The following is a 14528-nucleotide window of genomic DNA, read 5'->3' as shown; positions in this document are numbered from 1 at the left end:
TGAGCTTTTGCTATTTTAAAACATATTCTAGAGAAGAAAAGGACTGAAAACTTCAAGAAGTGAGCTACACACTGCACACATCTGCAACATTCCAGTTTGCAGATTGCTTTCATGCAGTATTTATATTTTTCAGAGAACTGTAATCGCAAGATTCTGCAGCTTCTAAATGTCTTATGTGGATTTTTAACGGGTCTGCATGTAATTTTTAAGAAGCTCCACACTAAATTGTTTATTAAGTCACATGCTCACCTCCAGCATCCAAAATTCTCCTCCCCATGTCACTCCTGCCAAGCAAAGCAATATTTCATCAAAATATAACAGCAACACAAAGCATAGACGTTTCTTAAATTACAAGTTTTTAATGTGTGAGATGAAACCCTGCTAGCACTAAACTATTAAGACTCCAAAAGGTTAAGTCTGTTATGCTAAGGACAGACATCTGAAAGTACTACTGGGGAAGTGAATCACCTGATATATATAATTTTTATTCTATTAATTTCTTGAAATGCTGTAAAAAAAATTCCCAACGTGAACAGCTTGTACTTCAGTGACTGATTCACTGTGCTTTACAGACATAATTAAGAGTTTAATTATTTTAAGACAACTGGGAGGAGAAGCCACCTAACCCAGACTGGGAGAGAGGTACATTTAGGCTCATAGTGGAGAACAACACATGAGAATACATGCCCACAGCCACTACCACTGGCAACACAATAGCGAATGCAAAAATTAAAGAGGGAGCAATCCACATGCATTGTAAACAGCCTTAGTAAAAACTGCCTTCCCAGCTATGCAAAAATTATACTAAAGATTATTTACATGACAAGAGACATTTCCTTCGTAGAAAATAGCTTTTTCCTGGCATCTCGAGGTGTGTTTTCAAGCATTAAATTAAGTTTTCTTACTACCTAAGAAGAGTGGAAAAAAGGGAGTAAGACTAAATATAAAATAAGTTGTTTAAGTTACTCTTCTTTTGGCCCCTTGTAATACATTTCACATCACTGACGAAATTATTATGCTTAAATAATTCCAAACAAGAAAAGACAATGAGTTCTAATCTGGCCTTAAATGATATTTCTTAAAATAACTACCTCAATTTCAATAAATTACACTAGCTTTAATGTGAACATCAGTTCTTAAAGGGTTATGTGTCTTATTTGCAGATTTAAATATATTTTAAAAGCTTTCAAAGCTAGAGCTCTGATGCAGTTCATTGCTGATCTAGTCTGCTTTAGATCTGCATTAAGAGCAAATTTAAGGGCTGCAGCCTTTACAAAAGATTTTTTGTAACTTTTCCTTTTTTAAAAAGGAAAAAAAAAAAACTGACAACCTGAGATCACTAGAATAAATCTGAGAAATTTGCAGTATACTAGAAGGTATACACATTTCCTGCAAGTATCTAAAGAATTTACAACCAACAATCTTAATCCAATGTATAGCGGTTGTAATAGAGCATATTATTCCCTACGCTTCTATACAGCTTTCTCACCAAAAATTATACGTCAGTAATCTGAAAAACAAATATAAAAAACCCCAAACAACCCCACCATATTAACAACAAACATTCCCAGAGAAACATTAAATCATCCGATACTAGAACACTACAACATTCTCTGTTCTTGTAGCATCTGCACAATAATGTTACTATCTTCACAAAGTCTATTAAAACACTAACCAGAAAACTGTTACTTAGAAAGAAGCACATTTACCTCCTGCTGAACATAAATACTAATTCTCACATCAGCGATAAGGGTACATGTTCTCAGAACAAAGTTTTCTAGTATTTGCATTTTACCTAATGAACAGGAAAAAAATAATTTAAAGAGTTTCTAGAGTGCCCTGTCATCAGCGTTTGGAAAAACATTCATTTCCACTTGGAAATAAAACACAGGATGCCTTCCTTTCCACATAGGAAATATTTAACAACTAACACCTTAAGCTTCGTGGTTGAATGCAAGACAGAATAGTTACTTCAGTTTCTAGTAAATATGTTTTTTTATGACGTTTCTATTCCTGTGCATCACTGCAGAAGTCCCCTGGCATGAGATTATTATTTTTAAGATGTAATTGGATCAATTCTATAACTTAGTTCCCCTACATATAATTCAGACCCTGGAATTTTATCTTCCCAGGAACACAGAAATGTATCTCTCATTTTGATCGTGGCACTGTAATGGTCCGTAGTGAATTTCTCCCTAGTGCTACACTGAAAAGTAAGAGCAGTGTGATATTTGTTACAACAAGGTCAATAAATAAGTACTGTGCTATGCTGAGCTATGACAGTGGTTTAGAAACAACACACGTTTTAGGAAAACCCTTGGTTCAGGTGCCATTTCTGAGAAGGCTATTCTGCTTTTTTACTACTGACATCAGCAAGTTACAAGGAAATCTGTCAGTGGGGAAACCTCAAATTATACAATCAAAGTTACAGTTGACACTCAAGCCTTTTTCACATGAATGAGTAATGCAGCCGTTTGTGTGCAGAACAGCCCTCTTGAGGATAAAACCCTTTTCTGAAGGGTTCTGAAGCATGTAGATCTGGTGGCACATTTACATTAGATCAAGAAACTTTGTATCGCCCTCATTACATCTTCTCACAACTACATTGCCTCAAGATGGTTCCACAAGTACTAAGAGTCATTTCAACACTTCAGCATCTCTCCGAACACTTGAACTATCATGTTTAGCATACGCTTTATTCAAGCTCACCTTCTGGTCTGCTATCACATACAGCCTAAAATAAAATCCAAAAGAAAACACATAATTTTGATACTAAATGTTACAACATAAAAATCAAGTAAAATGTACCTAAAGCAAGTAAACAAAATACACTCAGCATTTTAAAATTATTTCACCCTTCATGCAGAACATAAGAGTTTATTCTAATATCAAGTGTGGTTTTATAAAATTATATTTCAGTTAAATTTATGGAAAATATTTCCTCAATGACAACAAATTTGATTAACAGAAAACTTACAGATCTTATAAACTTTGGGTCCTGGGATTAGCATACCAAAAATATATGCAAGCAAAATTAGACCAAGATGAGACTTTTTTTGTTCATTGAACACTTACATTGTCTTTTCTAAAAAATTTCATTTCATGAACAGAAAACAAGTATGAATACAGGCAAACTATTTATCTAAAAACCTAATAATCTATTTCAGAAATCATTGTAACATTCATTTTATAAGGTTATTAAATAGAAACATATTTTAAAGTTTGTGTGTTGCTAGACTAGTAATAATTATTTTCACAAATACACACTGGATTTTTAATGGGTCTAGACCCATTAAAAACTAATTGTGTTGCTAGACTAGTAATAATTATTTTCACAAATACACACTATGTATTTTATTATCAGTATATTTTACCAGCAACATGTTGAAGAAATCTTCAGCCAGACTTGTAAGCATTTCATTCTTTCCACTTCCTCCAAGGACCAAAATTCCTTTCACCTTCTCAAACCAACTAACCATGTAAAGGGAAAATAAATTTATTTTAATAGCATGAAAAAGGACTATAGTTTGTGCTATACTTAAGTAAAAATATACAAAGAGTGGTCCAGCAATGACCTCAGCCAGCTCCCTCAGCACCCATGGGTGCATCCCATCTGGACCAATGGATTTATGGATGTCCAGGTTGCCTAACTGCTCCCTAACCCAGTCCTCATCAACCGAGGCAAACTCCTCCATTTTCCTGCCTTCCTCTGGTGTCTCAGGAGTACAGGGCTCCTCAGGACAGCCTCCGGCAGAGTACACAGAGACAAAGAAGGCATTCAGTAACTCTCCCTTCTCTGTATCTTCTGTCACCAGGGCACCCATCTCGTTCATCAGTGGGCCTACATTGCCTCTGCTGTTATTTTTACCTGCCACATATTGGAAAAAGCTCTTTCTGTTGTCCTTGACCCCTCTTGCCAGGTTTAATTCTAAGGAGGCCTTAGCTTTCCTAGTTGCCTCCCTACACCCTCTGACAACAGCCTTATATTCTTCCCAAGTGGCCAGCCCCGCCTTCCATGATCTATAAACTCTCCTCTTCCACTTAAGCTTAAGCAGGAGCTCCCTGTTTAACAACGCAGGTCTTCTGGCTCCCTTCCTTGACTTCCTACATGTCGGGATGCTCTGATCTTGTGCCCGGCAGAAACAGTCCCTGAACACTAACTATCTTGGGCCCCTTTACCTTCAAGCAGCCTTGCCCATGGGATTTCCCCTAGCAATTGCTTGAAAAGGCCAAAGTTTGCCCTGCTGACGTCCATGGTTGCAATTCTGCTTGCTATTCTGTTCCTGTCACACGAGATCCTGAGCTCCACCATCTCATGATTGCTGCAACCAAGGCAGCCCTCAACCTTCACAGCTTCAACCAGACCCTCCTTGTTAGTGAGGATGAGGTCCAGCAGTGCACCTCTTCTAGTCGGCTCCTCCACCCTCTGTATCAGAAAGTTATTATCAAGGCACTGGAGGAACCTCCTAAACTGTGGCTGGCTGGCCAAGTAGTCCTTCCAGCAAACATCAGGGAAGTTAAAATCCCCCATAACAACCAGAGCCTGTGACTGCGAGGCTGCTCTCAGCTGTCTGTAGAAGGCCTCATCAACTTCTTCACCCTGATCTGGTAGCCTATAATAGACATCCACAACAGTATCTCCCCTGCCAGCCTGCCCCTTAATTCTCACCCATAGACTCTCAACTTGCCCCTCATCCGTGCCTGGAGAATACTCAATACACTGTACTCGCTCTCTCACGTAAAAAGCAACTCCATCACCACGCCTGGGCTGGCCTGTCTTTCCTGAAAAGGACATAGCCACCCATGACCACATTCCAGTTGTGTGTGCTGTCCCACCATGTCTCCATAATTGCCACCAGGTCATAATCTCCTGCCCAAACACAGGTTTCTAACTCCTCCTGCTTATTTTCCATGCTATGTGCATTGGTGTACAGGCATCTCAGAGAACAAGCCGAGCACACTGATTTTACCCTAGGTGTATGGAAGGCCTCCCAGCCTTCATCAACTCTAGAGTGCTGTCCCACTGATGCAAGCCCAGCTACAAGCCCATCCTCCTTTGAGTTACAAAGATTAAAACAAGAGCGGCAAAGTTACCAGTCTGCTGAACATACTTTAGCCCCAGCCTGAAATTCTTCACTCATACTGAACAAACGGAGGCAATTTCAAACTAATCCAAGTAATTTCTGCAGCTGACTTTCTAACACAAAAATTAGGGACCTACTTTTCAACTGCCATCACAGATAAAAGAGCTGTTCAAAGAACAGGTACAATGTTGCTGTTGCGACTATGAACAAAAAGTAATTTAATTGCACCAGCAAATTCCAATTCCTGAGTCAAAAGCCGTATAGCAAGCTCACATCAAGAGACATCATATTGTTATAATTGCTGTAAGCCTATCTAAATTAATTACATATTGCATAATTTGCGAAACCTTGTCCAAGAACATTTAAATCTGAATGATGTTTGTTCAAAAGTTGTAAGAAATTCCTAATTGAGAAACAATTGAGGAACAAAGTGAACACTAAGCTGTTCAGCACTGAAGCATTACTTATGCATGCTTTATTAGTTTTTAATTTTTTTTTTCAGAAGTTCTCATATGCTTTATAGTTTTACTTATCCTTTCAATAAGACCGTATTTCATCATTGCTGGGAGCCCATCTTCTCCTGCTATGCTGACTTTTTTCCCATATTTCTGAATAGAATTTAGTAAAGTGGAAATGCTTTTGACTTCACGTTTGTCAAATTCCTGAAATTGAAATTGTAACACAAGGATTAGTTCAAGAAGAACCTGTATTCAATTAACCAGATGCCTTTTTGTTCTCGAAAGCCACTTAATTGCAGCTTCAAGTAGAGATTTCATTCTTAAACTTCATTTCAGTTTTTCAGATCAACTGCTGCTATTAACCAAGCCAAATGGAAAAACCCCAACTTTTTCAGACTATTACAATGACAGTAAAGATGATTCTGACATAGGGATTACCTTACCCGACTCAGAAGCTTGTCTAATTTGTTGACAAACTGTTTGCTGCATTTGTGAGAGACATTTTCACAGTCTTCTGTTGCCAGAAATTGTTCTAACAATTGGAAATCCTTTTTTTTTGCAACTTCATCGATTAACTTTTCAAACTGTTGACAAGAAAATAGAGCAACTGTTAAGAATTAACATAGATTTTACACAATCATCTGTTGCATTCTAAGCAAATATTCTGAATCACAAAATCATTAAATGTAAAACCTGAAGTACAGAACACCACATCTAATACATTAATCATGCAAATACTTATGCACTGCATTTTAAATGATTTGCTAGGTTTCCTTAGCTGGATGTTTTTTCTTTCCTCATATTAGAAATAAATGCTTACATAAGTGCTTATTGCCTTAATAGCCCTCCTTCAGTACATTTAATATTTTGCATTTCTTAGTTATCCATTGTAAAAGATATTAACATATTGGGTGACTACTGCCTCCCTCAATTGTTTTGCCACTTTATTCTTTCTAGATCAATTATAACCAGATTTCAACATTTTGATCTTAAGTATTACCTCAATGATACAATGCACGTGATTTATTTTCATCAATAACAATTCCTCTTGCTTTCTATCCAGTTACTTAGTACTAACCTATGCCAAAGGAAAATTTCTTCCTATCACATTCTTTGCCAAGCTGCAAACTTCACTTCTAATGAAGGATCAGCAGAATTGCTTTAAGCTAGTAATTAAACAATCAACACTGATACTCTGGTCTATAAACACATACCTGCATCTCATTCCTGGCTGCCATTTTTGCAATTCATCTATTCGGCTGCATAAGAACAAAACAATCATCACTTGACCAAAACACAATTCACTGACATAGGCTTCAAACAGGTTTTGCAAGCATATCGGTAATTACTCAACATACAAGTTCCAAAGTTTGTTGTATAAATACTATTTAAGAAATTAAACTAACTGGGAATATAATACAACTTCCCTAAATGGATAAACAATTGTTTAAATTAGGAGTGGAAGAAATTATCATGTTTGGCAATGGAGGAACAGCAAGTCCTGCAGTGGCCTCTCAGCATTTCTCACCAAGAGCATGAAAACGGCCAGTTATATGGTCAACATTGGGTTATTCAAAATAGGTAAACAATAGAATCATAGAATAGTTTGAGTTGGAAGGGACTTTTAAAGGAATAGTAGAACTCCAGAAGAGCCTTTTTATAAAAAGGCAGGTTAAATTGTTCAAAAAGAATGTGATAAACACATGCAGGGGGAAAAGCCATCTTAATGATACATACAGTGATGGGCTGAGATTAGTATTAGCCCCAAAAAGCAAGATCTCAAAATTTATTGTTTTCTGAAAACATTGCCTTAATACTCAAGAGCAGATGCAAGTATTTTTCTTTGAGAGTTCACATGGAAACAAACAGCAAACTTTTGCATGCTTGGCATAAATCAATCTACATCAACTCATTCACCATGTTCAGTTTCAGTCTCCCTATCCCAGAAATTACCTAGAATTAAACAAAGCAAAGGGAAATTATGATTGAAAATAGGGAACGACTGCTGTAGAACAAGCAACCGGCAACACGAGTCACCTCTGTACTCCTAAACAGATATAGATATAGATATATAGATATATATAGATATAGATATATAGATATAACAAATACAATACAGGGTGTGCGTGGGTTTTGGTTGGTTTGTTGTCCATCCCTCCCCCCCAATACAAGGACGCAACAGCCTAATTTGAAGTCTTCACTATCACCTCACAGGTCTCTGGTCTCCTGCCTGGCCAGACAAGCCAAATAAGAAAATATAAACCCCTTCCAGCTGCCTCCTTATCGACAAGGGACTGAGACCTCTACCCTCCAAACACAGGGAACCACTGCCATTTCCCCCAATAAATTTGTTACTGACAAGAAAAGCGGGATGCGCTTGGCCGAGAGAGCACCACACCGCCCAGCAGCAGAGACGCCTCACAACATGGCGTCCCTCACCTCACCGCCGGGGCAGGAAAAAGCGCCAGTTCCCGCCGGCCAATCACTCCCAGCGCCGGCAGCTTCTAACCAATCACTGCTCGCCAGGGCGTCACGCGGTCCAATGAGTTTGCCGGCGCCGCTAGCTCCCGCCCCAGCTCGTCCGTCGTGCTGGTGCTCACCGAGCCGCTCCCGAGTGTTTCTCCAGCGGGAACCGCTGCGGTCACGGCATTAGGGCGACGTAAGAACAGGAGGAGAAGCACAAATGTCAGTGTATAGTGTAGACGAGTTACTGGGCGTAAGTTTGCTAAACCAGTGTAATTAATTTCTATGCTTAATTCAGAAACAGTTTTGCTACCAGCAAGTGCCCAAGTAGGTAGAAGAGATAAAGAAACTTGGATACAAACCCATTGTTGATAAAGGGCTTCTGCAGACGTTTGTGATCTTTATATACAGGGGGAACTGGGTAATGCGTTTAAATGAAATCCCACAGTTCCCAAGTGGGGTTTACCCCACTGTGTATCTATCACCTGTATCACACATACAGGTGATAATATTTATCATGAATCTCACATATTCCAGTGGAGTATCAGGAAGCATCTCTGTTCATACCTAGAATAAACAGCAATAGCGGAGCATCTAGAAGAGTCACCTTTCACAGCAGATACACCTGCAGCAATTGTAAATAACACCGATGACCTAAAATAAGAAAGAAAACAAGTCAATACTACAAAAAGAAAAGCTGTGCAGGAAGTATTTAAAATACCACCAGATGTCACTATAATTCAAGAAAATGACAAGCGGTATGAGAATTGGAGTTATTTCTACCGAGGAGCTGATGCCAAAGGAGTGAGTAGTGCCGAGCATTTTGTGGGAGGCACGTTCAGCTGCCCGGACTCACCACAGGACCAGCTGCTGTCACGTCCGTTCATCAGAAGGCACTGGGTGATCTGAAGCAGATCTGCACAAGTGCTGCTTTACTGAGAAACTACCAGGGACAAAACTTGCTGTGAGGAACCTGAAGCGTTAGAAGTTTTGTATAAAAACTGAATTCTGCTTTCATCGTATGAAGCAGAAGTAATAAAAGCTAATTTGCATTTGATGCATTCCCTTACCAGTCACATTAGCACACATGGAGGCTTACACTATCCGCAGATTTTCAAATCTTGTAAAGAAAACAGCCTTATTCTATAGCAAAAGAAAACTGAGCCATAAAGTACGGGAGAAGTGGATCATGCACTTTCCTTCCTGCAGTTGGTACACTACAGTGACTGGGAGGCTACTGTGTATTCAGTTCTCATTCTCTAATGTCTATTTTGTTTGGTTTAGCAGAAGAGAGGTCAACAGAAAGCAGAATTTTCCTCAAGTTATGCATAAACAGTCTGGAAAAAGCAGTGAAATTTTTTTTGGCCACACATACGGCTACTACACTGAACAAATTTAGAGAAAATGGAAGCAAAACTGTCTTTAAGGTAGAGTAGCACTATGCACAGGGAACCCTTTCTTCACTACAGTAGCAGAAATACTTACCTTCATTTCAGGTGCTGGAAAACATTGTGCTGGTCAATATAACCAGTCTTTGGCACAGCTGCAGTTGTATGTAGAACTGAGAAGGGTCAGAAGCATTGATGCCAACAGTTTTAATATCAAGTGTCAGCTGAAATAGTTGCAGATCTGAGATCACAAGGAGAAAGCCAAATCAGGACAGAAGTCAGTACTAACATTAGACTCATGTTGACAAATGACTAATCATTTAGACTTGCTGTTCTGTGTCTTTACCCAGCAATGTTGTAAAGTACGTATAACATTGTATTGAGCACTGCTGATACACTAAATTGAGTGTAGTTACAATTGACTGTTAGCATGTTACTAATACTACAAACTGGAATTTATATATATTTTTTTAAGATAAATAAATAAAAAAAAAGAGATGATTTTGAAATGAAATGTAAAATCAAAGCCTGTATTAGAAATAAAACTAATTACCTGTACAATAGAGCTGATGGTTGGATGTTCAGAGCAAAAGCCAGTCCTGCTCTTAAACACCCTTGCACACCACCCCAAACACCCCCCTACTCTCTAGGCTAAAACCAATTCACATTGTTTTCAAGTGATTTGTTAAAATCAAAGACCACCGTCATAATCCTTTGCTGCTTTCCTGCTTAGTCTACATCATGTTTGCCATTTTTATTTCCAGGTGATACTTAATGCTCTATTTTAGTGGGTAAAGTTATGACAATTAACTGAGAGTTCTTATTCAGATCAGTAGTATAAGATAACGGAAAACCAAGAGTCATAAAGACATTATGATACCATGCTTTCTAAAAGCAGTCTCATTAATGCATGTACATGCATATAACATATAATCTGTATACTTTGTAATAAAAAGTGACATTGACATTCTCAAACAATTTAGCATAATATAGACATTCCTATGTATTTAAACCATGATTTGCAATAATCATCTTTCCCCCAAGCAACTTTGACAATGCAGTGTTGAAGTTATTAACACCGATTAAAAAGTATCTGGTAAAATGTCTTTTTTAATTATGTCTAGCAAAATGTCTAGCAGCAATGAAAACTGAAACAAATGGAAGAAAGAATAACACAACTGGGAGACTCAGAAATTATCGTGTTGAGTCTGGCACAGCTTCTGAAAATGCTGTTAGAAGAAAACCCCTTTCTCTTCCACGAAACCACATTAGAACCAAGTGGCAGCGTGCCCTTTGCCAGCATCACATCTTAATCCCGCAGGTGCTGCATTGCATACAACTCTGAGGTGAAATGACAGCACATTCCTAGTGAAAGAGTAGCCGTCTGGTGATTTTTACAGCTATATAGACTAACTACTGTATTTTTACCAAGTGCTCTTCATTTTTTAGCATCTCAACCCCACCTTTCCTGAGTGTGTTGCTCTATGACAACTCAGCACTGAGTTGCCTCATGACTTTTCTTAGCTGTTAACAGGTACACCATTGACAAAAACAACATGAAACTGTGAAAAGCTTTTATTACAATATTTTGTATTGCAATAGGCATAGTTTTATTATTGTTTTAAAAATTAATTTAGCACTTTGTAATTGTACAACTTTCCACTAAAACAAAATGACCTTTTGTCTAGCATAAGTGCTTTATTGATATACTGTGTAATATATTTAATTCTGGACAAGACATTTAACCAGGAAAGACAACTCCTTTTCATTTACATGGACTCCATATGTTTTTTTAAAAAACACACTTGAAAGAGCCTTGAAATGGTAGATTATGAGACATTTATTTATTGTACGATTATAATAAATATAGGTTTTTAAAAGTGCAATATATGGCAATAACCCTTGTGAAGAATTCACTTCTACAAAATGCTCATTAGAAGGGAAGTGTTCAACACAGTGCAAAGCAGTCAAATCGTCCTGAGAATTGGTAAGGGTGATCATAAATTTACCTTCACAACAGATATGTATTACCACTACTTAATGGCATAATCCCTTTTTTATCAACTAGAATCCTTTTCATGTTCACTACTGAATGTGACAGGAAAACATCAGTGCAAATTTCATCTTTCATGTGACAGGTGCCAGTAATCGTGAGAAAGTTTAACAGCTTAATCCAGAGATCCTCTCGGTTCTGTTACAGGTCTCAAGTCACAGTCAGCAATGCCAGACAACTGGTTTACTAAGAGCTACTGTCAATTCTTCTCCAGCAGTGCAAGACAAGCAAAGAGGCAAAAGGCAAACTTGGAATTTGAAATCTTGAAACTTCAGTATTCAAGATTTTGCACATGCAAATACCCTGAGAGTTTGCAGAAGGAAGACAATACAGGCTGAGACATTAATTTCTCAGCTCTTTCTTGTACCACAGTACACATGACACTAACCTTTAATGTGACAGCCCCAGCTGTATGTCATTTGTCCCTGCCTGCACTAACACTCAGATTTGACATTTGCTGGCACACCAGAGTCTCTCCCAGAAGATGGCAACGGCATCTTTCTGCCTGTAAGCCAAGTACTGCATTGGGCTCCAGCAACATTCATTGTAAACTGGTGTCAAATACCAGTCTCATAAGAGAGGGGTTTTTAACAGCGTGCTGAGAAGTAATTCAGTGTTTTTGCCGATGGAAGAAAATGTCCCAAATTTCCCACACAAATATTAATGGAAATATTTAACATGGTTAGGGTCTTAATAATATATAAAAATAAATACAAGTACTTCCCTACAGTGTCCGCCATCCAAATTATGCATAAATGGAATAGTGCCCAGACTTGGTGAGATAAACAAAATTAGAACCAAAACCAGAAAAGCCACACTGCCCATTTAGAAAACAGACAGTAAAAAATGGTAAAATAGATCAGATAGAAACGTCCTAGAACAACCTAGAATATTACTAGCAACATGAAGTGTCTTTTTTCACTCTCTGATAGTCTTGACAGCATCCCCTAAAACCATCCTGCACCGACTCACACACAAGAAGTCACTTGGGCTTCCAACGAATGTAACTCAATACACATTTTGGCCCTTTTTACTTTCTTGAGAGGTTTAGAACAGTTTGTACAGGTCATTGCCTACTTCCCTGCCCTGGAACACTTTGCCAGGTTTCAAAAAGGAGACTGTTGCCATAGGAGCAGAGAGCCATGCCAAGGAAGAGTGTCACCCAGGCTACGGACAGGCTGCTCTGCATCCATTTCCTTGCTCAGATGAAGTGGATCCAGCTCTCTTCACATTCTCTTGGCATCTTCAGGGGGTGAGTCCGGCAAGTAAGGCTGTAGTTTTTGCCTTTGTTGTTATCCCAATACTCCTGGCCGTTGACTTGGTACCTTGCTGCAAACTGGACTACAGAGCACAGCTGAAGGAGGAAAGGAGGCACAGGGAGAAAGAAAGTGAAAACATCAACCTGATCCTGCCCATTTTTCTCAGAAATGCTCCTGTGCCAATGAGCACAAACTTCATGGAGGCTCTTCCACTGGTTGAAGGTGTATCGCACAGATACCCGCTTCTCAAAAGCAACATTGCAAACGTGGATGGTGCCACTGAGCCCCAGATCTGAGCTGGTCACTCGTTCAAGACACACCTGCTGCTCCTGAAGTCGAGAGGAGAAATCCATACAGTCTGCAGGCTGCTGGAAGTCAGGGACCAAGCACTGCATGGTAAACTCCAAGTCTGATCTGCTGTACCAGAGGTCTGAGTTTATGGAGAGCCTGGAAAGGACATGCAGGGGGATCGATGGATCCTCCCCAGTCTGGAAGACTTTCACTTCGGTGAGGTCCAAGCCCAAAGCATCAGCAAATCTCACCCTGTTCATGCGACTCTGGCATCCAGGAACTTGACACTGCACTGCTGCCCGCTTCCTTCTTTCGGGTGATGTAGGCAAAGATCTTGCTCGGCGGCGTATGATAGGCCGTAACGCTGGATCACAGCTGGAGGATGTGCTACTCTGAAGGTTATTTGGCTGGGGGCCCCCCTTGGCTGGGGAACTGCTCCGAAGAGCCATGCAGCTGCTGGTACGGGCTGCTGGGAGCTGCTGCTGCCCTTGTTGCGGTGCTTCTCCAGCCCGTAACATGTTCTGATAGAGATCAGAGAGGTAGCTGGGATTCCTCCGAGGACCACGTACCTCCATTCTTAACCGACGACAAAAAAATCAGCGTTAACAATGCAGGTAATAACGAGCGCTGCCTCTCTGAAGCACGTAACTTGGGAAATGCAGCCACAGACAGTGAGTATTTGAAGCTATTGCAGTGGATGCAGCAAGAATCAACTGGAACAACGCAGCCTGCTGAATGAAGGGCAGAAGCCTGGACGCTCTCGCAGCAGCTGGAAGTGAACCAGGCCTAGAGCATTGTGTGGAAGATGAAGGCAGCCTCACTGGCTGGTAAACTCAAGGCCGCTGTGCTGGCTGGTTGACCCGCCGCTCAGGCTGGAAAGGGATTCAAGGCTGTCACCCTCGATGCTGGAGGAGCTGAAACTCTCACACAGGCTGGAAAGCGACTGGAGGCTGTCGTGCTGGACACCGAAGGACTCCAGGCTGTCGGAGAGGTCGCTGTGTGTTTGGGGGTTGCTGTGGTGCGCCCCAAAGCACCGCCGGCCGTTACCAAGGGCGAGAGGGGCCTGCAGGCTGTCCGGGCAGCCGCTGCCCGACGCCACGCTCCCGCAGCAGCAGCAGGGACACTCCAGGCTGTCACACTGGATGCTGGGCGACTCGAGAGGGCTGCCGAGGCCGGGGAAGGCTTGCAGGCTGTCGGGCGGGAGGGAGCCGGAGCCGAGGCCAGGGCTGCTGCACAGGCTGGAGGGAGCGCGGGCGCTGTCCCGGCGGAGGCTGTCGGGCGGGGCTGTGAGGGCAGGCTCGGTCCTGTGGCTGGAAGGGGAGGGACCCGCGCCTGGCGACTCTACAGCCCACATCAGCTGCAGGGCCCTCCCTCCGCCCCGCGGCGAGGCCAGGCGATGCCCAGCCCGCCCCGGCGCCCGCCGCAGCAGCGCTGCCGCAACAGCCCCCGGCCCCGGCCGGCCGCCCCGCGGCACAGAGCACCGCCAACTTCCCCCTTTCCCGGAGTGCGCATGCGTGGATTGTCCCCCCCCG

The 14528-nt window shown here is 41.1% G+C and overlaps 2 protein-coding genes across 3 annotated transcripts in view; both read right to left on the bottom strand.

Moving 5' to 3' along the window:
• Positions 1-8793, bottom strand: part of SYCP2 (synaptonemal complex protein 2) — a 31895-nt gene extending 23102 nt beyond the window's left edge. The window contains exons 1-9 of one of the 2 annotated variants that reach the window (XM_065032411.1): positions 7902-8793; positions 6757-6801; positions 5986-6126; positions 5618-5746; positions 3375-3479; positions 2710-2734; positions 1710-1795; positions 820-908; positions 250-284 (exon numbers count right to left, since the gene is read on the bottom strand). In XM_065032411.1, the coding sequence (XP_064888483.1) occupies positions 250-284; positions 820-908; positions 1710-1795; positions 2710-2734; positions 3375-3479; positions 5618-5746; positions 5986-6126; positions 6757-6780 (634 nt within the window). In that variant the 5' untranslated portion in view covers positions 6781-6801; positions 7902-8793. Of the gene's footprint in view, positions 1-249; positions 285-819; positions 909-1709; positions 1796-2709; positions 2735-3374; positions 5549-5617; positions 5747-5985; positions 6127-6756; positions 6802-7901 lie in introns of those variants that run through there. The other variant, XM_065032410.1, reaches the window with a different exon arrangement.
• A 2160-nt stretch (positions 8794-10953) lies between these two features.
• PPP1R3D (protein phosphatase 1 regulatory subunit 3D) lies at positions 10954-14280 on the bottom strand. The gene has a single exon (XM_005499605.3). It carries the CDS (start codon positions 13569-13571, stop codon positions 12648-12650), a length of 924 nt encoding a protein of 307 aa, XP_005499662.2. The 5' UTR covers positions 13572-14280; the 3' UTR covers positions 10954-12647.
• Positions 14281-14528: the final 248 nt, after the last annotated feature.

This window comes from Columba livia, chromosome 16 (genome assembly GCF_036013475.1).
Source record: "Columba livia isolate bColLiv1 breed racing homer chromosome 16, bColLiv1.pat.W.v2, whole genome shotgun sequence".
NCBI lineage: Eukaryota > Metazoa > Chordata > Aves > Columbiformes > Columbidae > Columba > Columba livia.
Note: the sequence above shows the minus strand (reverse complement) of the source record. Positions and strands in the feature narration are given on the sequence as shown.